The 23,541-nt window shown below is 49.6% G+C and overlaps 4 protein-coding genes across 4 annotated transcripts in view; 3 read left to right on the top strand and 1 right to left on the bottom strand.

Moving 5' to 3' along the window:
• EMH_0051910 (uncharacterized protein) overlaps nucleotides 1-2,030 on the top strand; it is a gene marked incomplete at both ends in the record, with an annotated part of 2,498 nt that extends 468 nt beyond the window's left edge. Inside the window, 6 exons of the mRNA XM_013500263.1 lie at nucleotides 1-100; nucleotides 237-301; nucleotides 565-655; nucleotides 921-1,022; nucleotides 1,416-1,488; nucleotides 1,639-2,030. Of these exons, the coding sequence (XP_013355717.1) occupies nucleotides 1-100; nucleotides 237-301; nucleotides 565-655; nucleotides 921-1,022; nucleotides 1,416-1,488; nucleotides 1,639-2,030 (823 nt within the window). The remainder of the gene's footprint in view (nucleotides 101-236; nucleotides 302-564; nucleotides 656-920; nucleotides 1,023-1,415; nucleotides 1,489-1,638) is intronic.
• Nucleotides 2,031-3,409: 1,379 nt separating this feature from the next.
• Nucleotides 3,410-9,394, top strand: EMH_0052020 (guanylate binding protein, putative; the record flags this gene model as incomplete). The annotated part of the gene is made up of 15 exons (XM_013500264.1): nucleotides 3,410-3,677; nucleotides 3,862-3,936; nucleotides 4,072-4,511; nucleotides 4,721-4,927; nucleotides 5,229-5,350; nucleotides 5,487-5,883; nucleotides 6,085-6,329; nucleotides 6,525-6,665; nucleotides 6,974-7,112; nucleotides 7,437-7,575; nucleotides 7,870-8,066; nucleotides 8,212-8,382; nucleotides 8,533-8,652; nucleotides 8,840-9,055; nucleotides 9,239-9,394. 15 exons carry the CDS (start codon nucleotides 3,410-3,412, stop codon nucleotides 9,392-9,394), a joined length of 3,033 nt encoding a protein of 1,010 aa, XP_013355718.1.
• A 4,200-nt stretch (nucleotides 9,395-13,594) lies between these two features.
• On the top strand, nucleotides 13,595-15,203 carry EMH_0052130 (CDP-alcohol phosphatidyltransferase domain-containing protein, putative; the record flags this gene model as incomplete). The annotated part of the gene is made up of 4 exons (XM_013500265.1): nucleotides 13,595-13,951; nucleotides 14,148-14,540; nucleotides 14,715-14,992; nucleotides 15,107-15,203. 4 exons carry the CDS (start codon nucleotides 13,595-13,597, stop codon nucleotides 15,201-15,203), a joined length of 1,125 nt encoding a protein of 374 aa, XP_013355719.1.
• A 1,816-nt stretch (nucleotides 15,204-17,019) lies between these two features.
• EMH_0052240 (CMGC kinase, putative) lies at nucleotides 17,020-22,065 on the bottom strand (the record flags this gene model as incomplete). Its single annotated transcript, XM_013500266.1, has 9 exons — nucleotides 17,020-17,711; nucleotides 17,999-18,255; nucleotides 18,444-18,629; nucleotides 18,840-19,012; nucleotides 19,358-19,446; nucleotides 20,236-20,347; nucleotides 20,959-21,336; nucleotides 21,514-21,687; nucleotides 21,967-22,065. 9 exons carry the CDS (start codon nucleotides 22,063-22,065, stop codon nucleotides 17,020-17,022), a joined length of 2,160 nt encoding a protein of 719 aa, XP_013355720.1.
• Nucleotides 22,066-23,541: the final 1,476 nt, after the last annotated feature.

Raw genomic sequence — 23,541 nt, forward strand, 5'->3', positions numbered from 1 at the left:
TAGCAGCAGCAGCAGTAGCAGCAGCAGCAGCAGCAAAGGCACAATGGACGTTGCTGATCCTGCTGCTGCTTTGAAGGCAAAAGTTGCACGGCGTCTGCAAGTGAGGCTAGGGTTTAGGGTTTAGAGTTTAGGGTTTAGGGCTTAGGGTGTGTTGACAAGGGCGAAGAGATGCCTCCCAATGGTTTACTGTCTAGGATTTATGGTTTAGGGTTTAGGGTTTAGGGTCTGTGCTGCAGGAGCAAAAGGAGAGGGGTGAAAAACTCGGTGGAGATTCACGGAGACCGCTGACGGCTGAGGAAGGGTCAGACCTCTAGGGTTTAGGGTTTAGGGTTTAGGGTTTAGGCTGTAGAGTATATGGTTCAGAGTGTAGGTTTTGGGGTTTAGGGTTTAGGGTTTAGCGCCTCTTGCCTAGCGTTCAGGCTTTAGGGTTTAGGGTGTAGAGTTTAGGGCTTAGCTTTTAGAGCTAAAGTTTTGGTGTTTGGGGTTTAGGGTTTAGGATTTTGGGTTTGGGGTTTAGGGTTTGGGGTTTAGGGTTTAGGGTTTAGGGTTTAGGATTTTGTTTAGGCGTATGCGGAAGATGAAGACGATCATCGATGAAGAAGCAGCAGAGGCAGCCAAAGGCAAAGCCACCTGGAGAGATGACTTTGCTGCTGCGGTATGTTGCTGCTTCTGCTGCTGCTTCTGCTGCTGCTGCTGCTGCTGCTGCTGCATTTGTTGGTGGTGCTGCTGCTACACAGTTCGATGCTGCAGTCTTCTGCTGCTGGTGCCGTTTCCGCTGTTGCTGCTGCTGCACAAGTAGCAGCAACACATGCAGCAGCAGCAACACAAGCAGCAGCAGCAACACAAGCAGCAGCAGCAGCACAAGCAGCAGCAGCAGCACAAGCAGCAGCAGCAAGGGCCTTCGTGTGTGGGGTGTACAGGCAGAGGGCAGCATGAGAGCAGCAGCAATCGCTTTGGTAGAAGACGAAAGTGAATTTTCTTTTGCTGACTTCATAGACAGACATCGACATGCAAAGAAAACGGTGTGCTGTTGCTGCTGCTGCAGTTGCTGCTGCTGCTGCTGCTGCTATTGGTGTTGATGTTCCTACCCCTGCTGGTGTTGCTGTTGCTGCTCCTGCTGCTGCTGTGGCTGCCCTTGCTGCTGCTACAGCTTGACCATTTTGTGCCGCCCATGCTGCTGCGGCTCTGGTTGGTGCTGCTGCTGTTGTATCCCGCGCTGTTGCTGCTGCTGCTGCTGCTGCTGCTGCTGACTTCTGGCATCTTGGCCGGCGCTGCTGCAGGCTGTCTTGCTGTCTGCGTTGCGTCGGAAGTAAAGAGTTTGTGCTGTTGCTGCTGTATTTGTTGCTGCCGCATTTGTGGCTACTGCTGCTGCATTTGCTGCTGCTGCTGCACTTGCTGCTGCTGCTACTGCGCAGGCTGTTGCTGCGGGAGAGGAGGCGAGCCACCTGGACGCGATCTTCGGCAGTGGCCCTGTGCAGCACAAGACAGGTCTGTTGCTGCTGCCTTTGCTGCTGCTGCTGCTGTATTTGCTACTACTGCTGCTGCTGCTGCTGCTCCGTGTGCTGCTGTCGTTGCTAATGCAGTGCTGCTGCTGCTGCTGCTGCAGTTGTATGTCGAGCTGTCGTGTTGCTGCTGCAGTGCTTGAGGAGCGGGAGCCGTCGCCTCCCAGGCTGCAAGTCAGGAGCCGCAGCAGCAGCAGACGGCGCAGCAGCAGCCGCAGCAGCAGAAGCAGAAGCAACAGCCAGAAGGCGAGCAACAAGCAGCAGCAGCAGGGCCAAAGCACCGAACAGCAGCAAACCCAGCAAAGCCCCAGGGAGTTCACACGGCGAGAATCGAAGAACCCAAGAGCAGCAGCAGCAGCAGCAGCAGCAGCAACAGAAGCAGGAGGCGGGCTGCAGGTTATGCTGCTCTCAGCAGAGGCAATGCTGTCTGAGGACCAACTGCAGCAGCAGCAAACTGCAGCAGAAGCGGCCAACAGTGTGCCTAAGTGGAAACTCAAGCTGCTACAGCGACAGCAGCAACAAGATTAGCCGCAGCAGCAACTGCTAGTGCAGCAGCAGCAGCAGCAGCAAGAGCAACATGAAACATAGATGGGAGCGGCAGCAAGCAGCAGCTGGTGATCTGCCCGCCCTTGCTGATACTGCTGTCGTTGCTGCTGCCGCTGCTGCAGCAGCGGATACAGGTGCAGCAGCAGCAGCAGCAGCACCAGCAAGTGCATGAGCAGGCGCAGTTTCAGTTGTATTGTCTTTATCTCGACTTGTCTTTAGGCGTTTGTTCGTTTGTAGGCAGCCTGTGGTTAGGGTTTAGGGTTTAGGGTTTAGGGTTTAGGGTTTAGGGTTTGGCGGGGGGATGAGCATCTAGCTTTCCCCACTGTATGTACTTCGTAAACTCTAAAGACAAGCAGCAAGCAAGCAGACAAAGACACCCCTAAACCCTAACACCATAAAACCCTATAAAACCCTAGAACCCTAAACCCTAATACCCTAAGGTCAATGAAACTACAGAAGTTGCAACAAATAGTACTTCTAGGTGCTACTGCCGCCGGAAAAGATCCGAGCACCCCCTTCAGAGTTTTTTCATCGTTAGGGTTTAGTTAGGGTTTAGGGTTTAGGGGTTTACGGTTTGCAGTGAAGAAGGCACAGGGACCTGCGGTGCAGCACAAACACTAGTGTTTAGGGTTTACGGCTCTACACCCCACATGGCTTGGTATTGTTTGCCACGGTTTGTTTTGTTGTTTAGGGTTTCGAGTTTAGGGCCTTAAATAATAAAACCTTCTAAAGAAAACGAGGGTTTAGCAGCAACCGGAGCAGCAGCAGCAGCAGCAGCAGCAGTAGCAGCAACAGCAGCGGCAAGAGCAGCAGCAGACACCATCCAGGCCCACCCAATGTTTTCTTCGTTAAATCCATGTAAAGATCTTATTGAAATTTGATTACTAATGATAGCATTAGCTTAAAAGTTTAGGGTTTAGGGTTTAGGGTTCAGGGGGTGTTGGGCTGTGGTGCCCAGTATGGAGGCCCTAGGAGGTGCTGCTGGGGTCGTTGCTGCTGTTGTTGCTCGCTTTTATGCCTCTGTCTGGATTGTACAAGTAATTCCATTTGATTTAGGGGAAAGATTAGGGGAATTCATTCGAAATAGAGAAGATCTGATGGCCTGGGTCCGCCCTGCAGCAGAACGCATCGCCACTCAGCTGTACGTACACCCCAACTTTGCAAAAGTCGGCAACACAATTCTCAGAAGACATCAGGCATTAAATGATTATCTAGACGAGGCTCTCCAGGACTGACCGCGAGACCAACACTACACACACAGACACGCGCCAATCTCCCCCTGGGTTGGTGTTTAGGGTTTAGGGTTTATAGTTAGGGTTTAGGGTTTAGGGTTTAGGGCCTGGGGTTTTCGTAAGCGAGAGATGGCCGTACCACGGGCGGGGCCCCGCCGCCCGGCCTCTGTCACGAAGCGGTTCTGGCTGCTCTGCATCGTGCTGGTGGTGCTGCTGGCTGCTGCTGCGCCAGCAGCAGATGCAGAGCAGCAGAAGCAGAAGCAGCAGCAACAGCAGCAGCAGAAACAGCAGAAACACAAACAGAAGGAGCCTACGAAGGCCCCTCATGCAGAACCCAGCAGCAAGAAGAAGGGAGGGAGGCCGCTGCAAATCGTCATACCAAATGAACTCCACACCGGTAACCTGCTAGGGTTTAGGGTTTAGGGTTTAGGGTTTGTGATGGCCCGCAGACGAGTACGCTTCGCTGTTCAGCATCAAGCAGTACGGCATAGAAAGCTCGACAATTTGGTGTTCGGTTTTTAGGGTTTATGCTTATATTAGGGCCTAGGGTTTAGGGTTTAGGGTTTAGGGTTTGTCTTCAGGGTTCCGGATTAACGAAGAGGCGCTGGCGGAACTCGAAAAGATCCCCGCTCCTATAGCTGTCATTGCAGCTCTGGGTAGGGTTTAGGGTTTAGGGTTTAGGGTTTACGGCTGTTGATTCAGGATAGAGGGCTTAGGGTTTGGGGGTGTATATGTTAGGGTTGTCAGTGTTGAGGGTTTAGGGTTTAGGGTTTATTCTGCGTTATGTGCAGGCCCAATTCACTCTGGCAAGAGTTTTTTGTTGAATAGCTTGATGCGAGGGTTTGGGGGAAAGACAGCAGCTGATGAGGGTTTAGGGTTTGGGGTTGGCTATACTGTGGCTCCTGGCTCCTTGGGCCTCTCCATCCACTCAAACCCAATCTATGTAGAGAGAAAAACAGGGCGGTTGCTGCCAGACGCTGCTGCTGCTGCTGCTGTTGAAGCAGCAGCAGCACGAGCAGCAACAAAAACAGCAGGAGAGCCTGCAGGAAACTCAGCAGCAGCAGCAGCAGCAGCAGCAGCAGAACCTGCTGTGGTGCAGGTGCTGCTGCTAGATAGTGAGGGGTTTGGGGGCCCCAATGTAACCCGCAGCTACGATCAGCTGCTGTACAGCATCGCATTCTTTCTGTCTTCTCATCTCGTCTTCACGACAATGAAAATGATTGATGCCCAGGTTAAACCCTAAGCCCTAAACCCTAAACACCAAACCCTAAACCCTAATCCCTCCATGTTATTGGCTTCCTGCGGCGAAACAGCTTGTCTCCAGGTCCTGCGAAGGACGAAAGAGGGGCTAGGGTTTAGGGTTTAGGCTATGTTGTTCAGGTCAAGGGACTGGGGCTAAGGTTTAGGGTTTAGGGTTTAGGGTTTGGTGGGTGCATTCAGGATCTGCAACTGCTGGAGGACTTAACAAGAGACGCAAACCTCTTCTCCCTCAGAGCCCACGCGAGTTCTGTTCGGGACATGCCCGAGCAGCAGCAGCAGCAGCAGCAACAGCAGCAGCAGCAGCAGCAAGTTGCTGACAGTTCTTCGGCGCTGCTCTCTCTCTTGAGTCCCTGCTGTCTCTCTTGGGTCGTCCAGGACTTTGTCCAGGTCTGCTTCTGAAACCTACCCAGCTAGCTAGCTAGCTAGCTACCTAGCTAGCTAGCGATGGAGGTTGCTAGGCATGGAGCTAGCTAACTAGTTAGCTTGCTAGCTAGCTGTATGTGTGGAGCTAGCTAGCAAGCTGGCTAGGTATGGCACTAGCTAGGTTGGTGTGTAGCGAGCTAGGTGGCTAGCTAGGGGGTCAGAATTCGGCTATCTAGCTAGCTATGTAGCTATCTAGCTAGCTAGCTAGTTAGCTGGCTAGCTATGTAGCTAGGTATCTGGGTAGGCGTATGAGGTGTCTGTACAGGACTTAGAGGGCCTGACGGCGCAGCAGTGGCTGGAGGCGCTGCTGGACACGAATCGGTGGATGGCCTCACCCCAGGCAGTAGAAGCGAACGAACCGCAAACGCAGAGCAAAAACTCCCTCAGGTTAGGGTTTAGGGACTAGGGTTTAGGGTTTAGGGTTTGGGGGCGGCGTTTCGTGTGCGCTTCTGATGCCAGTTCCTGGGTGGTGGCGCGAATCGGCTTTAGGGTTTAGGGTTTAGGGTTTAGGGTTTGTGTACAGGTCTCTGTACGGCCAGGTGGAGTGCGAGGCTTTCCGTGCGCCGACATCGAACGGCAATTTGCTGCAGCGTTTGGATTTGCTGCGGCCTGAAGACGAAGACAAAGAATACGCGAAAGCTTTTGCTGCCTTTAAGAGCCGGTTGCTAGCTGCTGCTGCAGCACACCCCAAGCTCAAGCTAGCAGCAGGAGAGCCCCTGCTGCAGCAGCACCAGCAGCACCAGAAACAGCAACAACAGCAGCAACAGCAGCAGCAGCAGCAGCAGCAGAAGCCGCAGCAGCAGCAGATGTTTATGTCCGGTAAGGACCTCGCAGAGCTCACCCGCTTTCTTGTCGCAGCGGCAAATGCAAATATGTTTGGAGACGTCCAGGTCTTCATGAATCACTTCTCCACCATTCGAGTAAGAAATTAGGGTTTAGGGTTTAGGGTTTAGGGTTTAGGGTTTAGATTTTCGGGTCGAGGGTGCAAGCACCACCAGAGTGAAAAATTAGAGTGTAGGGTTTAGGGTTTAGGGCTTATGATTTCACGAGGCGCTTCACCACTACAGGAATATGTGATTAGGGTTTAGGGTTTAGGGTTTAGGGTTTGTGTGTTTGATCAGAGCGCGATGGCGAAGAACGATTTGGTGTTGTTGTTTGCTCGCGATGTAGAGCATTTGACTCGGCGCGAGTTGCCGCTGCTGCCTGAAGAAGTTGCTGCTGCTGCTGCTGTACTGCGCAGCAAAACGTTGTCGCTGTGGGAGCAGCAGGTGGCTGCTGAGGTGTACATACACCGCAACGAAGTCACCAAGCAGCAGGAACAACTCACCAGAGAGCTAGACGATGTCATAGACAAAACGCTACACAAGTAAACCCAAGCACCTCGAAACACAAATTAGGGTTTAGGGTTTAGGGTATGAGGCTCGGCAAGCCGTAAACGCTGAACCTCTGTTCGCATTCCCAGGCCAAACCGTGGAGCTTGAGTTTAGGGGTTTTTGGGTCTGAGGTTCAGAGCATAAGGCCTAGGGTTTAGGGTTTAGGGTTTAGGGTTTGGGTGTTGCAGAGCCAACAAAATCGTTGCAGCTTTCTGCAAGGCAGCAGCAGAGACGCAGCGCAGCGTCTTGACGGAGGCGAAGGAGCAGCAGATGAAGCGATTGCCGCTGGCCCCCAAAGACCTAGCAGAATTCTCCAACTATCAACAACAGTCAGAGCATATCCTGCTGCTGCTGCTGCTGCTGCTGCTGTTGCTGCTGTTGCTGTTGCTGCAGTTGTTGGTATAGTGTTGTACTTGCGGCCGCTACTGCTGCACTTGTTGCTGCTAGTGCTGCGCTTGCTGGTGTTGCTGCTGTTGCTGCTGCTGCTGCTGCTGCTTGGGGCAGTGCAGTTTAGCAGTTTCGCGCTGCTGCTGCAGAAATACGGGGATATTAGAAGGAAGATGAAATTGAGGCGGGTGGTTTGTTTAGCTTTTAGGGTTTAGGGTTTAGGGTTTGGGATGTTGTATTGGCTTTACAGGCAAAGCAGAGCGGCGTTGCTGCAGCGGTTGCAGCAGCAGGGCCGCGATTACACTTCTGTTGCTGCATGCAACCACGAGCTGCAGCAGCATTTTGAAGATGTTCAGGCCTTGTTTCTCGAGTTACACGCTGCCAATATCGTATGATAAACCCTAAACTCTAAACCCTCATGCTGACAACCCTAAACCCTCGCCCAAACCCTCGAGGTTGCAGGCGGCTCTTTGGAGGATCTCTTCCTTAGCTTATTTGTGTCTGTTGTTTCCTGTTTATTTGTCATTCGTATTTATTATTTGTTTGTATTTATTTGTTGTATGTATTGATTTATTTGTGTTTATTTGTTGTTTGTGTTTATTTGTATTTATTTGTACTTATATTTCGTTTGTGTTTATGTATATTTATTTATATTTGTTTGTTGTTTGTGTGTATTTATATTTATGCATATTTATTTGTGGTTTTTTGTTTAGAGGAGCATAACGGATCGCATGCAACTTGCAGCAGAGCGAGCAGCAGCTTCTTTGCGGCAGCAACTGCAGCAGCAACCGGTTGATTTGCTGCGGCCTCTGCATGAATTCAAGGGTTTGCTGCTGGACTGGCAGCAAGGGGGTGAGCCTTCTCGACGTTGTTGCTGCTGCTGCTGTCGCTGCTGCTCTTGCTGATGCTCTTGTTGCTGCTGCTCCTGCTGAGGATAGTGTTGCTGCAAGACTACTCCTGTTGCTGCCGCTGTTGCTCTTGGCTGTCATTCTTTCGTTGTTTTTGTTGTTCATTGCTTTTGTCTGTTGTTGTTTTGTGCTGTTTTCTTCCGCTTGTTACTGTTGTGTGTTGCGTTTGTTTGTCGTTTTTGGTCGTTGTTATTTGTAATTGAATATGTTGTATGTTTGAGGTGTCTGTACACCTCAGCATGGACTTTATTTGAATCGGAGGTTTCGGGATTGCGGGATGTCGTCGATTTGTATTCCGCCATCTCCACTGACCTGGCGGCAACTTTAGCCAAACTAGAGGCGCAGGCGCTCAAAACCTGGAATTCTAAATGCAAAGAAACAGCACAGGCATGTAGAGGGTTTAGGGTTTGCGGCTTCGGGGTCAGGTTTTTGGGGGTGAGGGTTACGGGGTGAGGGAGCTGGGCTTGCTGGTATAGTGCAGTGGAACAGTGGGACACCTCCGCACAGCGAGACGGTTTAGGGTTTATTGAGAGTTTAGGGTCTAGGGTTTAGGGTTTAAGGTTTAGGGTTTGTTCTGCAGGAGGTTGCGGAGCGTTGGGAGGTGTTGTTTCGGCATGAAGTGCTGACAGCCCTGGACGGTGGATTGCCGGTGGAGGAGGAGGTTTTGGGGTCGCAGGTAGAAGAAGCAAAAGCAAAAGCCAGAGAGGAATTATCGAGGGTTTACTGTTCTTCTTCAGACCCCTGGAAAGAAGTAAGGTTTAGGGTTTAGGGTTTAGGGTTTAGGGTTCGGTGCGCTGGCTTGCTGTGGTAGTGCCTGCTTGAACGGACTGGAGCCTTGGCGGAAATCCCTGGCAGAAAGGGTTTAGGGTTTAGGGTTTAGGGTTCAGGGTTTGCCGCGCAGGTGTCCTCGACGATGGAGCAACGGCTGTATGAGATGGGAGCGGCGCTCGAGGAGTCAAACCTCGAAGCAATAAAAAGCAACTGCAGCAGGCCTCTAGACCAGCTGAAGACAGAGCTAGCCGTGGGTTTAGGGTTTAGGGTTTAGGGTTTAGGGTTTGAGGGTGCCAAGAGAAGGGTTGAAGTTGTGTGCTCGGCGTGTTTCTCCTTGATGCCATAGGGGTTCAGGGTTCGTCTTTTCGGGTTTAGGGTTCTAGGGTCTAGACTTTAGGGTTTAGGGTTTAGGGTTTAGGGTTTATGGTTTGTTGCAGGAAGAGGCGGGGTCGTACTACATGTGGCAGAGCTTTGCGGCTATGGCTCGGCGTCGTGCTGAGGATTTGCTTCTATCCGAGGCAGCAGCAATAAAAACAAATGTTCGTTTATCTCCAACTTTAGTTCATCGTGTCTCAACACACTGGATGCAAACAGAGTTGAAAAGTACATATGAACAACAAATCAGAAACAACTTCTTCGGTCTCCTCTACAATGTAAGACTAAATAAAGGAGGGTTTAGGGTTTACACTTTACGGTTGCGGCTTACGTTCCCGTCGTAGGGTCTAGGGTTTAGGGTTTGGGGTTTAGGGTCGGGGGTGGCAGGGTTTGAGGTTTAGCACGAGGCTGCGTCTCGGGCTGAGGGTTTAGGGTTTAGGGTTTAGGGTTTGTGGATGCAGGTGGTGGGAGCTGCTTTGATACTGCTTGGCTTTTATCTGGCTTTGTCTTTCTCCTCCCTTTTCCTTCTTGTTTCTCTTGGGGGTCTGCTTCTTGCCGTTGGCCTCCAAACAACAATTGCACTCATTCGAGGGGGCTTCGAGCATCTGGTAAGATGAGGGTTTAGGGTTTAGGGTTTCGGGAGGGGTTCAGCGTGACGGTCTTGAAGTGAAACGGATCGTGCCGATTCTGTTGATGTTGAGGGTTTAGGCTTTCCGGTTAGTGCTCGCTTGAGGCCGATGGTTTAGGGTTTAGGTTTTGTGGGCGTATGCTCAGGTACTGGGGCTATTGAGGTGTCTGTACACCCGGCTGGGCCTCGAGATGTCTGTGACGGTGGTTGTTGTTTTCATTTCTGGGGTTTCTCTTGTGTGTTATTCGAAGTATTACCACACGACAGCCAAACCACCTCAGCAGTCTCCTCCTATCAACCTAAACCCTAGCTCAAACCCTAACATCAACCCCAGCCTAAACCCTAACATCAACCCTAGCCTAAACCCTAATTTCGCCGCATCTCTAAACCCTAACTCCATGTTCTCTTCCCCCAACAACTCCTGGGGGAGTTGCAGACACCGTCCTTCGCAGTATCCCAGAAATTCAACTTTCAAAGATGAACCTTAGCTAGCCAGCCAGCTGGCTAGATAGCTAAATGGCTAGCTAGCTGAATGGCTAGCTAGCTCAGTGAATGGCCAGCTAGCTCAGTGGCAGTCTAGCCAACTGGCTAGCTAGCTAACTGGAAAGCTAGCCAGCGAGCTAGACCCCAAACGCCGTCCACGCCACCGCATGACTTAGTTGGTCCAGCACATAGGTGCTGTTAGCCAACGCACTAGCTGAGCGGCTAGCTAGCTAGCTTGCTGAGTGACTGGATAACTAGCTAGCTTAATGGCTAGCTAGCTTACTAGCCAGCTAGCAAGCTAGCTGAACAACTGCAAACTCGCGAGTCGCTCCATAGTTTTCCTTTGGGAGGTTCACCCGCCCGTGCGCTCCGTGCAGAGGCGCACTTGGGGTGTATTTAGGCCGCTAAACCCAAAACCCTTAAAAAGAAGAACACCCATGTTGTTGGGGTTCGGAGTCTGCATTGAGGTGTCTGTACACTCCTGTGGTGTACGTACACCGCAGCAGGCTATATGCGGCGTCTGGCTTTTCTGATTTTTTGCCTTTTGTTAAGGTAGTAGTCCCAGAACATGCCGCACTTCTTTTTGCTCATTCCTTCTTTGTTTATGATTTTAAAATATTCCTGTTTCCGCTTCTGGGCCGTCGGGGTGCATTCAAGTTTGTCAGCGACTGCCGGCTGGGGGAGCTGAGGCGTGCATACACCTGGCGTGATGGGGGCAATTAGGGGTTTGCTGCTGCAAACTGCATGCGCAGGATCAACATTCCGAGCGATTTCAGAGTGAATGTTTAACGGAGAGGAAGAAACCCGGATGGAGAGGAGCAGCGGCGCAACCGAGTTGTACGTACAGCCCGAGAGGGAAGCAGATACACGACGGAGCCGAGACAAACAAAATGCCATTTCCTTTTAACTAAGACGAGAAAAGGGGAGAAAGAAAGTGTTGGCAGCCGTCATGTGCAGACAAATGAAGAATGAAAAAAAAGGAAACTTTCCCTTGTTCGCCGTCGCCGCTGCTGCTACTGGCGTTGCTGCTGCTGCTGCTGCTACAGCTGCCGCTCCTTCGGTTTCTTCTGCGGTTGCTACTGATGCTGATGCTGCAGCTTATTTGAGTATTTGAGCTGCTAGAGCAAACAAAGGGCGAAAAAGAATGAGCTGCAACACAGAAAGCCCGAGGGCCCAACCAGCATGCAAATCCCCACCGTGAAAAATTAGAGTTGAGGTGTATGTACACGTAAAAGAATAATAATTCTCATTTTATTTCTAAAACAGAAACTATTTGCATTATATTTCACCGCAGTTCACCTTCGGTTTCCACTGCATCCGTACCACCAGGAAGAAACAAAACGCAGGAGGGGCCCCCAAGGGGGCCCCCCAGGGGGCCCCTCGGGGCCCCAGGGGGGATCCCGTTTGCGGCTCCCGATGACTCGTATACGTAGAGCAAATATAATAGTAAATTAAGCCCCGGAAACTAAGCTCTAAACCCTAAACCCTACACCCTGAACCATCAACAGCAATATGATGCTCATCTGCGAGCAACCCTAAACCACCGGATCGGTAGTGTTGGTTTTTTTTATCAAGGGTTTTGCCTCCTGACACACTAAACACCAAAACCCTAAATCCTAAACCCTAAACCCTAACATGTGAATGTCAGGCCCCCGAGGTCCTGCTGGAGTGTCGCGACGTCGCGGGTCTCTGATTACGGTGTTTATGGGGGTAATAATAATAGTAGAAATAATAGTAATAATTAAGTTATATATAAAACAACGGAGATATAATATACAACATATATGGTAGTGGAAAATAGCCGTGTAATTAGAATAAGGCAACTGTAAATAATACATATATATATTTTTAATGGAAATGTATACATGTATGCATATATATTGCACGCATCTTCATATATATCATGTATATATGTAAACAGATAGATACATACATGTATAAGTATGCTTATTATCATATTATCTGTACAAATCTATATACATACGGTGTGTATAAAAATCCCCATCAGGTATCGTCTAGATTTTCTCGTCCCCGTATAAACCTCAGCAGCAAGTCTGTTATTTGCGTCTTCATTGTATTTAACCACCAGCAAAAACGACCAAAAGACAAAACATTTTTATCCCTGTATTTAGTGACAGATGCAGAGAAATCAAGTGTAAGTAAAGTTTAATTAATCTCCTAACCTAGAAATATGATACTGTATGGAGCCGTCGGGTGTGCGCTCACCTCACAATGCCTATTGCATCAAATCATAATCAAATGAGTAACAGTGAAGAGAGATGGAGAATAAAAGATAATTCAGCAGCAACAGAAGAAACAGCGGCTAGAGCCGCTGCAAGAAAAGCCCGCATACCGGGTGTGAGAGTGCGAGTTGTGTGTATGCAAAGGGTCCGTTGCAGTTATTGCTGCCTGAAACATCTGTTATTACGAGTTATATTGTGCTGTAGGTAATGGAAATAAAGAATACCCTCATAGAGAAAAGAACCGCTACACAGATGCTGCTGCTCTCCACAGTGTACGCAGTGCAGTACATCACAATTGGGTGCCTGTACGAAACGTCTTCAAGAGAAAGCAGCAATATTAGTAAACAATACTAAGATGAACAGCATCATGTATTATATGAATTCGAACCGCAGGAAATCCTGCTGAACATAGAGTAGCGCCAAGGGTCTACTGACGATGGGCGCTGCAACAGGAATCCCAGTAACCGGTGACTGACCGCGGGCGCTGCTGCCTGAAGAATACGGTCTATCTGATGAACTAGCAGCAGACCTTGGACAGCGATTCATAATAAGTGTTTTCCCTTTTAATTTCTGGGTCTAGCTTTCAGGTTTCTTGATGAAGGGAGTCACCGGGCATGCCATGGTACTGGTTTCTAGCGACCTAGCGGTTTTTCTAGGCATTTCTATCGAGCTCGAGTCCGTGTATTGAAATAATTGAATTTTGTGTCATAGGTAACAATTTAAAAAACATGCATTACCAGAATATCTTGAAAATTAAAAGCTTTCCCGCCATTCCAACACGTCTTGTACACAAACCGAGCGGTCCCCGCGTTGAAGCCTAGGGCTATTCAAGTTTACGTAGAGCTGTGGCGGGCAGCAGCAGCCGTACGTATGAGCGTTAGGCATAGAACGATTCACGCCAACAGTTGAAGCACTAATTTCCTCTCCTAAAGCGTTTAAAGCTGAGTGTGTAAGGTTCGGGGGCTAGGGTTTAAGGTTTCGGGTTTAGCCCCACAGCCGCAGCCCCGTGGGCATGGAGGGCTGAGAAACGCATATGCAGGGACCATCGAGTGTATTTATGGGTTACACTGTAAATTAAAAAAATTATATTAAACTGAAACCCTAAAAGCTAAACCCTAATCCGTATAAACCCTCACCAGTAGCTGTTCACGCGCAAGCGGGCCGCCGACGCAGGCCGCGGTGTCTCGCGTGTGAGGGATTAGGGTTTAGGGTTTTCAGGGTTTAGGAGAAAAGGCTTACGGTTTAGTATTTAGGGTTTGGCGTGGAAATCTCAGCATCCCGAGGTTCCTGTGTAGCAGCTCCATCAGCAGCAGCAGCATGCTGCTGCTGCTGTTGCTGCCAGCCGTGCGGCCTCATTATGATATGTCTAGGCTGCCTGCAAGGCTTAGGGTTTAGGATTTAGGATTTGGGGTTTTAGATTTAGCATTTGCTTGGGGCAGGGATCTGTCGATACACCCGCGAGAATGGCAGAGTCCTGTGGACCGGTCACGCGTTCACGCGTGAAGAGCAGCAGCAGCAATTCCAGCAACGCCTGCAGCACCAGCAGCAGTGGCGGCAGCAGCAGCAGCGGTTGCGGCGGAAATGTTCCCACGGGCACGGCTTTTTATCAGTGGGCTGTATCCCCTGTCTGTGACCGCATCTGTCAGCGGTTGCCTCGCTGGGTTCATCCTGACCTTGTTTCCTTCTTGGGTTTGGCTTGTGCTGCTGCTGCTGCTTTCTGCTGCTGCACTCCCCATGCCCCAGATAGCACCACGAGGCTCGCAGCTTCGGCCTTCTTCTGGATCCTCTATGCGCTCCTAGACAACCTAGACGGGAAACAAGTGAGCCTAGGGTCTAGGGTTTAGGGTTTAGGGTTCAGGGGATGGGCTCCACTTGGGAGATTTAAGTTTTGGGCGCATGAACGCCACTCTAGGGGATTGTGATTTAGGGTTTAGGGTTTAGGCTGACCCTTTGGGACTGCACAGCGCTATCGGGGCTTAGGGTTGAGGGTTTAGGTTTTACGGTTTGTGGTTTCAGGCTCGCCGTTTGGGCTTGTGCAGCGCCGGCGGGGATTTCTTTGATCACTCGAGTGATTCTATTTCTTCTTCGTTTGCTGCTCTCATCATCTTGCATATGTTGTGTGGGCGTGTATCAACGGCAGCAGAATCCGCAGCAGCAGGGCAGCAGCAGGCCTGTGTGTCTTTGGCTTTCCTGCGACATATTCCGTTGTTGAGGGCTCTACTGCCGGGTGGGGGTTCAGGGTTTAGGGTTTGCTTCCAAGCGATCTCCCAGCTGGACATACACCCCAGCCTCTTTCAACTCTCCTTCATTGTCTTGGCTCAGCTTCCTTTCTTCACCGCTACATGGGCCCACCCCATTGTGGGGAGAACGATGCTATCCGCCGATTTAGACGGGCCAGGAACATTCTCCGTGAGGGGTTAGGGTTTAGGGTTTAGGGTTTAGGGCCTAGACTTCAAGGTGTTTAGAATGCTTAGATGGGCCAGGAACATTCTCCGTGAGGGGTTTATGGTCCAGGGTTTAGGGTTTAGTGCGTGCCCTAGTGCTTACGGTTTAGGGTTTAGGGTTTAGGGTTTGTGATTGCAGGTGGACGAGTTGAATTTTCTGGTCATCCCTGGTCTGCTGCTGTTGCGAGCGCTTTATCCTACATTTTTTGTTTTGTCTGTCTTTGAGGGGTTAGAGATGCTGCCTTTTGTTGGGGGTTGGTTGTCTGCTACAGCAGCAGCAGCAGCCCAGCGTTGCAGCAGCTTCTTCGTGCCGCAGCCGCAGCAGCAGCAAGTGATGTTGCTGCTGCAGCAGCAGCTCTCCATAGGATTCTGTGTACTCCTCGTTTCTGACGCATTCTGCATTTACCAGTCTTCTCGGTGAGCCGCGGTGGTAGGGTTTAGGGTTTAGCGGGGAGCTATGTCTGCCGTGAACCATGGCATTCAGGGCCCAGGTGAAGGGTCTAGGGTTTAGGGTTTAGGGTTTGTGTGCAGGCTCCTGATAAGTCTGATGTCTCGGGAGCACCTGCCGCGGTTTGTTCCTGGCCTTTGCTTTTTTGCTGCTGTAAGCGATAGAAGAACTAGGGTTTAGGGTTTACGGTTCAAGGTTAGGGTTTACGGTTCAAGGGTTAGGGTTTAGGGTAAACGCAGATAAAAGTTTCAACCGCTGCAGCAGTCAACTAGGCAGCGCGCAGCAGCTGCTGCTGCTTGAGCAGCAGCTGCTGCTGTTGCTGCTGCTTGAGCAGCAGCTGCTGCGATTGCTGCTGCTGCTGTTGGAGGGGAAGCGGAGGCGGACGCATGAAACGGAAGCAGGGGAGCAAGAGTTGGGGTGTATGTGCAGCTTGCGTTTGTTTTTTTCCAGTCATTATATTTCGCTCCTCCCCTAGGAATTCAAATTATTTGTTTTTCTCTTCTTTGTCTCGAGTTGATTGCAGCCCGCCTCAGACTGCACGTTCGTTCGTTGCTGGTAAGGGTCTCCTGTTCAAAAAGAATAAGTAAAAATAGTAACACTAATAATATTAATAAATGATAATAATGGCAATAATAAAAAATAGCTATAATAATTGTAGTAGTAGTAAAAGAAATAAACAATAAATAATTAATATTTACGTCAATAGTAGCAGCAAGCTGTTTGTGTTTGTCTCTGTTTTGTTTGTCTCTGTTTTCTAGTTCTGTTTGTTTGCCTCTGTTTTTTTTTGCTTGTCCCTCCCTCTGTTTGTTGGTTCTTTCTCTGTTTGTGTAGATCTCCGTCTGCTTGTCTTGTGGATTGCTTCTGTCTCCTGTGTGTCTGTTTGTTTAGCGTCGTTTGCTTATGTGTGTAGCATACACATTATTTGTTTGTTGGTTTGTTTACTCTTCTGTCTATTTTATATCATTATTTATTTGTTTGGTTGTTTGTGTGTTGTTTGCAGTATCTCTGGCTGCCTGTGGTGCTATATGTTAGCTTTTGTCTGTCTCTGTCTCCTCCGCGGCTGCTGCAGCAGCTAGCCGAAGCAGCAGGAGTTGCTGCTGCTGCTCGAGGGGAGGCAGCAAGCCCGTATTTGTTGCTGAGGCTGCTGCATAGGCTGCGGTCCTCGTACGCACTGGAGGAGCTGTTTGCTGTTTCTTCTTTCCTGCTCCTCTTCTCGTGTCTCTTCATCTATAAACATATTATTAATTGCAGGAACAACCCCAAGACAAACCCCAGAATAAACCCCAAACAAAGACCAGACTAGCGAACTAGTAGGTAGCTAGCCGCGCACAGGGTCAGCTAGCTATCCACCCTTCCGGGTCCCTAGCTAGCCAAGTGCACGGCTTTACGGCCAGCTAACTAGCAGCCCAGCCCACCAAGTATTTGGCATGGAGACCGGGCTTCTAGCTGGCTAGCTAGCTAGCCATCCCCGGGGAGGCCCGGGGAGGCCCCCTGGACTGTCTGCTCTTGGCTGCTCAGGAGAGCAGAGGACATTCATTTTCGTATTTAGTCGATGAATAGTGCACGCGGCAAACATTTGCAGAAGCCCCCAGCTAAATATGATTATATATATATGTATATAATATGTAGATATATAGGAACGCAATACTAACTAACTCCCTAAACGAACACATTTAAGGCCTTCACCAACATCAGCCAACGAAACAGAAGCATCGACACAAACAAACGCACGCACACACCCTAAACCATAAGCAAAGGATATGTATAATTGTAGTAATAAAAGAACGATGTTGTTGTTACTGCGATTATTATTATCGGCTATTATTACTAGGCACAGATATGCAATTCCCCAAGAGGAACACAACGACTAGGCAGCAAGTCGGCAGCAGCATCCGTGGTAGCAGCAGCAGCAACAGCAGCATTAGTTGTAACAAGCAGCAGCAGCATCCCCAGCAGCGCCTCTCGCTATGTGTATGTACGAAGACATTACTTTGCCCTAAAGAGCGTTGCTGCAGTGTCTGTTGTTGTCATGACCAGCAGCAGCAGAAGCAGCAGCAGAATCCCCCAAATCGTGGGAAGGGACAGCTGTCTCTGCAGGTAACGGTGCTGCTGCAGCAGCAGGAGCAGCAGTAGAAACACCCTTCAGAGGCCTCAGCCCCCCACCAGGTGCGCAGCCCCCCATCAGAGGCACATTCGACAGCAGCAGAGAGGCAATGCCCAGACGACCAGCGCCGCCAGACAACGGCTTGCCGCTGCTGCTGTCATTACCGCTGCTGTTGTTGCAGCAGCTGCTGTTGTTGTTGCTGCTGCTGCTGCTGTTGCCGCAACTGTTGCTGCTGCTGCTGGTGTTGCAGCTGTTGCTGCTGCTGTTGTTGCTGCAGTTGTTGCTGCTGCTGCTTCTACCAGCGCTTGCCTCTGCTGCTGCGCTGTGCCAGTGTGTTCCGCGTCTTACTGGGCCTTCAGACGGAGCAACAGCAGCGTGGCTTAGGGATGTTCCCTTCACTGTAGGGTAGGGGCAACATCGAAGGTTTGTGCGGCTAGGTGCATTTTCCTGATCCGCGGCTGCAGCTGCAGCAGCAGCTGCTGCTGCTGCTGCAGAAGCAGTAGCAGCAGCGACAGGTTTTTGTTGTACATCTTTTGCCTGCTTGCGGTCCCTCCTGGCCTTCGCAAGCCTCTCAGCAGCAACAACTGCAGCGCAGCAGGAAAACAGGCAGAACACAAAGCAACAAGCAAGTGGAGACAAACTAGTGACCCAGCGGCAGCACCAGCACATAACACAGAAACAGCCGCATGGAACGCAACAGCAGCAGCACAAAGCAGAGCAAAAGCAACAGCAGCAACTGCAAACCTATGTCTAGCAGCAGCAGCAGCAGCAGTAGCACCAGCCGTAACAGCCACAGCAGGGAGCCAGCAGCAGCTGCTGCAGGACCACTAGCAGCAGCAGCAGCAGCTACAGGAGCAGCGGGAGGAGGCACCTTGTTTCCAGTGTTGGCTTTGTTCGGGTTCCTGGAAGCCCCCAACTTCAGCGAAGACTCTGTCGATCCGCTGGACGACAGCTCCCCTATAGCCGCGCTGACACAAAATATGAGACAGCTTTGAGGTGCATAGACACCCCGGCGTGTGTGCTTCCATTGCAGCGTATGTCTTCTCCCCCAGCCGAAACTTCAGCACATCTACAAACCAGTTGTATACACCCAAGCCGTCCAACTGCCCAAACGCCACGTCCGTAAACCTACAGCAGCAGCAGCAGCAGCAGCAGTAGCGGCAATGCAGAACAAAGTTGCAGCGCAGGAACACTACAGCATTGGTGTACATGCGCTACGCAGTTGGCCGGCGAGGCGAACTGAAAGAGAAGAAAGCTCTAGAAATCAGAACACCCGACAGAGGGGGTTTAGGGTTTAGGGTTTGTGGATGCCTCACCACTGATGGCTGAGTGCTTCTTGAGCTGAAATGCGTGTATGGGGGTTGTAATCCAACATCCTTGCGAGAAGATCGAGTCCATCTAAATCTAATTTACCAAAAAGAACTGCATTCAAATTTGAACGCTTATCGTGTTCACTGAAGAAATGACTTTCTCCTCGATTCCCAAATGGGTAGTGCTGCAACCTACAGAAACAAAAACACAAAAAAACCGAAACCGCACACAACACACCGACACGGATCATTGCATCGCCCGATCGCGATCCATGAGCCGCCGCGGGATCGGGATCAGGATCGCAGTATCGGGATCGATTGATCGGGATCGCCTAAATCATTGGATCGGGATCGTTGTATCGGGATCGTTTGATTTGTGCGTTGTCTTCGTTGTTTGCTTACGCGGTGCAGTTCGTCCATTCTGCCTCCGTTGGGGTGCCGAGTATTTTCGTTACGCGGATCAAAACTTCAAATTCCTGCGTCCCTTTAAAAAGCGGAATACCCCGAAACATCTCCGCTATAATGCAGCCGGCCCCCCAAATGTCCGCACCGAGGCCGTAGTGCGTGCCTTGCTCCTGCACAAACCCTCAACCCTAAACCCTAAAACCATATGACCGACGCGAGGCCGTAGTGCGTACCTTGGTCCTGCACAAACCCTAAACCCTAAACTCGAAACCCGAAACCCTAGCCCCGAGACCCTAAATGACAAGCGCTTAGCTTCCGAACAACAAACCCTAAATCCCCAAAGCAAGACGCTGAAGCGCCGGTACCCCTGGCTACCAGCAGTGTAGTGTATGTGCAGTTTCCATTTGGTGTTGTGAGCACCGTTAAGCAGCAGAAAAGGAACAAACGGAAACGAAAACGACGGAAGAATCCAAAAACGCAGCAAAGCAATACAAACATCANAATAAGGGAATCACCTCAGTGCAGCCGTTGCCGATTTTCATTCTCCCCAGCAGAACCTCCAGAGGGCGGTAGTAAATTGTGCAGACAGTTGGAGTTATTTCGCCTGAAAGCCGCAGCAAAGAGAACCAACAGACACACATGCGCACAGGTGTATATACGCCCCAACACGCACCGGTTAACATGAAGGCCGAGGTAAAAAGGACAGCACGCACACAAGAAAAAAACGAAAACACAAAATAAAACACAGGCAAGAAAATTCAACCGCAGAGACATGCAAACACTCACAACCACTTGTATGCACACAAACACGCATCATGTACACAGAAATAAACAGACTGGAAGACAAACCATAAGCCACCACAGGAAATACATTTGATGCAAGTGCGACGATGAAGGCATGGTGCAGCAACACATTTATATAGCTCACAATAGAAGATAAGCATGAAGATATACATTAATATAAACATAACAAACATAAACAAACACAAAAGAACACATGTATGCGTATCCAAATAAAAGGTATGCATAAAGAAGCAAAAAGCATGCAGCAGGATACCTAGACAATTCAGGTTACACCCAAGCATGCAACACCAGGTCTATATATTCGTTTTTGCACTGAAACGATCAGCTATCGGTAAAGATAAAGCGCCAGCTATATAGGTGGGACAGCACACAAACATAAACATACACTAGATACAGAAACAAGCAAAAGCATATGTATATACTGGCGATTGCCCTGAAACTCGTAGGCAAACACAACCAACATAAACAAGAAACGCAAGTATGCAGCAGCACGCCTGCACAGCTCAGATTCGACAATAAAGATACAGAGATGAACATGACGATAAGCATAAATATAAAGTTAAAAGAAACAAACAACAAATTCATATACCGGCGTTTGCCCTAAAACTTCGGCAAAGCCCCAAATCTCCGATCTTAAGAACACAATTTTCGCTTTCTGAAGTTAACATCAAATTGTCGGGTTTCAGGTCGCGGTGGCACAGCTGCACAAACACAAAAGAAGCAAATCACAACGCAACTATAATAACCTGAATATAATAATTTAAATGATTAATTTAACATAGTAATGATAGTAATGACAGCAATAATACTATTGAAGAGCTATTATATGCCTATTGGCATTCTTTCACGGATAATAAGGCTGCAATCAACACGAGCTTGAGGACGATGGCAATGGCAGCATTTAATTTGTTATAAAAAAAACATAATTTGTTATAAGTTGAATTAAATTTAAGCACAAGAGGAGAGCAGCCAAACTAAGGGGTTTAGCGGATGGGAATGAAGGAAAGAGCTGTGCTCAAAAGCCATTATAGGTGCAACGTAGTAAACACGAATTATAAAGCCGTAGTGAAACAGAAAAAGCCATCAGCAGCTGCTGTTTTTGCGCTTTATCAGTTGTTACAGAAGGAAGAAACAAGAGTAAACCACAGGAGCAAAACAAACGGCAGCTCATGTTCGTTGCAACGAACAGGGTTACCGTTCGTTTTGTTCTTTACAGCAGAAGAAACCATAAAGAGCTACAGTTTGTCTACCTTTTTGTTTGTCGCGAAAGCAAGGATATCGAGCTGCAGCTTGTTTATTCGTTTTTTGTTACCTTTTCATTATGCAGAAACGCCAGCCCGTTCAGAAGCTGAAATGCAAGAAGTTTGGCGTGCTTCAGGGGGAGGCCCCATTCAGGAGAGACGCTCGGGGAAGGTTTTGCTTCTCTTTTCTTCGCGAGAAGTTTCTTTAAATCTCCCCCCTCACAGAGCTCGTAAGCAGCAAAGACGAAGACCTGTGTCTGCTTTAGCTCCTCCTGCTGCAGCTGCTGCTGCAGCTCCCGCCGCAACTGCTCCTGGTTCTCAGGGTCCGCTGCTGCATGCTGCTGCCGCGCCCACTGTATCCGCTGCTGGTTGATGCTCTCGACCAGACGAGGAAGCTGATCGATAAAGAGGTAACGCATGCGAACCAAATTCGGGTGGGAACCGAATGACTGAAGGCATGAAAGAAAGCAAACCAGAAGCAGTCGTATTAACTCACAAAAGAACCTGTACATACACCTGAACTACAACAATACACGCGTAAAATAAAGCAAAGCAGGGGCAGCCGAACGAGCCAAACAAAACCCGCCAGCAGTCCATACACTCCAACCGTGTGTATTTGAACTTACGGAAATTGTAGAGAGCTCCCGGATGGTTGTACAGCCCAGGCCATCTTCTGTGACGGTTCGCGTCTCGTCTACATAATATTTCACGGCAAATGTTTCGCCTCCCCCACCGCCTTCGTCGGGTTCTTCTACTGCACGGTACACATCGCCGTAGGTTCCACCCCCTAGTCTCTCAACCTGTATATAAAACAGAGCGCCTCATCAGCTGCACCGATTGGATAAAATTCCTCTTCTCAATACTAGCTCCATATGTGGTAATATTCAACGTAAAAGAAGCAATTCTGCGAGCAGCTGCGTAACATGCTTCTAAGATAAGCGAAATCGCAGGTGAGTAGACCCATATATCCCTTTTTCTCCATATTGTCTTTGTATATGCTTGATATCTGCTTCTCTTTAATTCATGTGTTGATCTTTCAAAACTCGTATTTCCATTTGTTTAGGGCTTCACGTTCATACCAGGCGCAGGCGGTGTTCTCGCGGGTCCTCCAGGGGGTTCGGAGAACGAAAGGGAATAACTTGTTGAATAAGATCGACTGTGAAGTCCTGCAGCGCCATTTTGCTTTAGAGAGGGGGCATCGCGCCTCGATAAACCATAAACCCTAAACCCTTAACCCTTAACCGGGGGGTGGTTATCGGGGTGGGGTGGTGGTGGCAGCTGCTGCGAGCCGCTAGCAGCGGCTCCCAGCCATCCTTATATTCGTGATAATCTTCTAAATTGCAGCAATATGAAAGTAATTAGGGAGAAAGAAAAGGGGCAGAGCGGCAGAACATACGCCAGTGTCAACGACATGCAGCGGGCCCAAGGGTTTAGGGCTGGTGGGAAGAGCAACAATAACAGCAAGAACACGAGCAATAGCAGCAATCTAATTCGTTGTTAGATACCCTATGCTCCTGATATGTACATTTTTATTGTAGTTTCGATCGAATAAAGATGAGCATATACTTGCTTGTAGAGATTGTTGGAATCTAGAAGACATACTCAAACACCACCTGCCACCAAGAGGCGTCTTAGCGCCTTTATTCTCTCCCCTGCCCCGTTTGTTTGTTGTTATGACGCTCAGCTGTGCGTTCTGCATTGCAGTTTTACACACACTAACATGTAATGCATAAACACGGCGATAGGAAAATAGGGATTGCCATTCCGCAGACAACGCCGCGAAGAGGAACGTCACCCGTTGCTTAGGGTTTAGGGTCTAAAGAGTTGTTGTAGGTTGGCGTAGGGTCAAGGCTTAAGGGTTTAGGGGCTTGTTACAGGCTAAAATCTCCCGCTTCCTTGATTTACTGCTAGCTGCCTAGGCGGTTTTCCTCCCTGGTTATGCAGACACCTTTAGACATTTATAGCCGTCTCCTTGCAGTTTGAAAATGTACCGACATCTCCCCAACAATCTCAGTGTATGGGGGCGTCTGAATTGAAGAATAGAAGAAACTAAGTGACAAATCGTTATTACGAAACGCCAGCCACTCCTGTCCACCGCCTCCGGCACCCAGGCCTTCTGTCTGACGGTTGGCGTGTACTCCTCTCTCATCCTTATGTGCGGCATATGCTGCTGAGATACTACTACTTGCCATCTGCGCTGATAATCTGTTACTACTACTGCCGTAACAGCCGCACCCACGGCAGCAGCCACAGTATCATCAGCATGAGTAGCGAGATGGCCAGCATTGATTCTTTTGTATCTTTGTAGATGATGCCCCACTAGACACGTGCTGTAGTGCAAATCCGAGCGCTGCCACGCAAGTGGGGTTGCTGAGTTATCCTCAGCGGAGGATAAGTAGGCCTGGTGGGCAATCTGCGGAGTGTGTGTCTGATGTGGTTGCTTGAGGCACTTCCCTGCCGTGTTTGTTCGACGTGTACGGTGTTTGAGCTGTCGAAGGCTTTTGTTCGCGGTACTTGAGGCGTCTGTTTGGGGCGTGTGTTTGTGTGCAGCATGTTACGAGAGAGGTGGCATTCAGTTACGGGTTTATATTCTTACTCCCTACTGGGGCATTAGTTGTTTTCTTATACCTACGTTTTCACATTATCAGATCTCG

The sequence above is a fragment of the Eimeria mitis genome, genomic scaffold (genome assembly GCF_000499745.2).
Source record: "Eimeria mitis Houghton genomic scaffold, Emh_scaff52, whole genome shotgun sequence".
In the NCBI taxonomy this organism is placed as follows: domain Eukaryota; phylum Apicomplexa; class Conoidasida; order Eucoccidiorida; family Eimeriidae; genus Eimeria; species Eimeria mitis.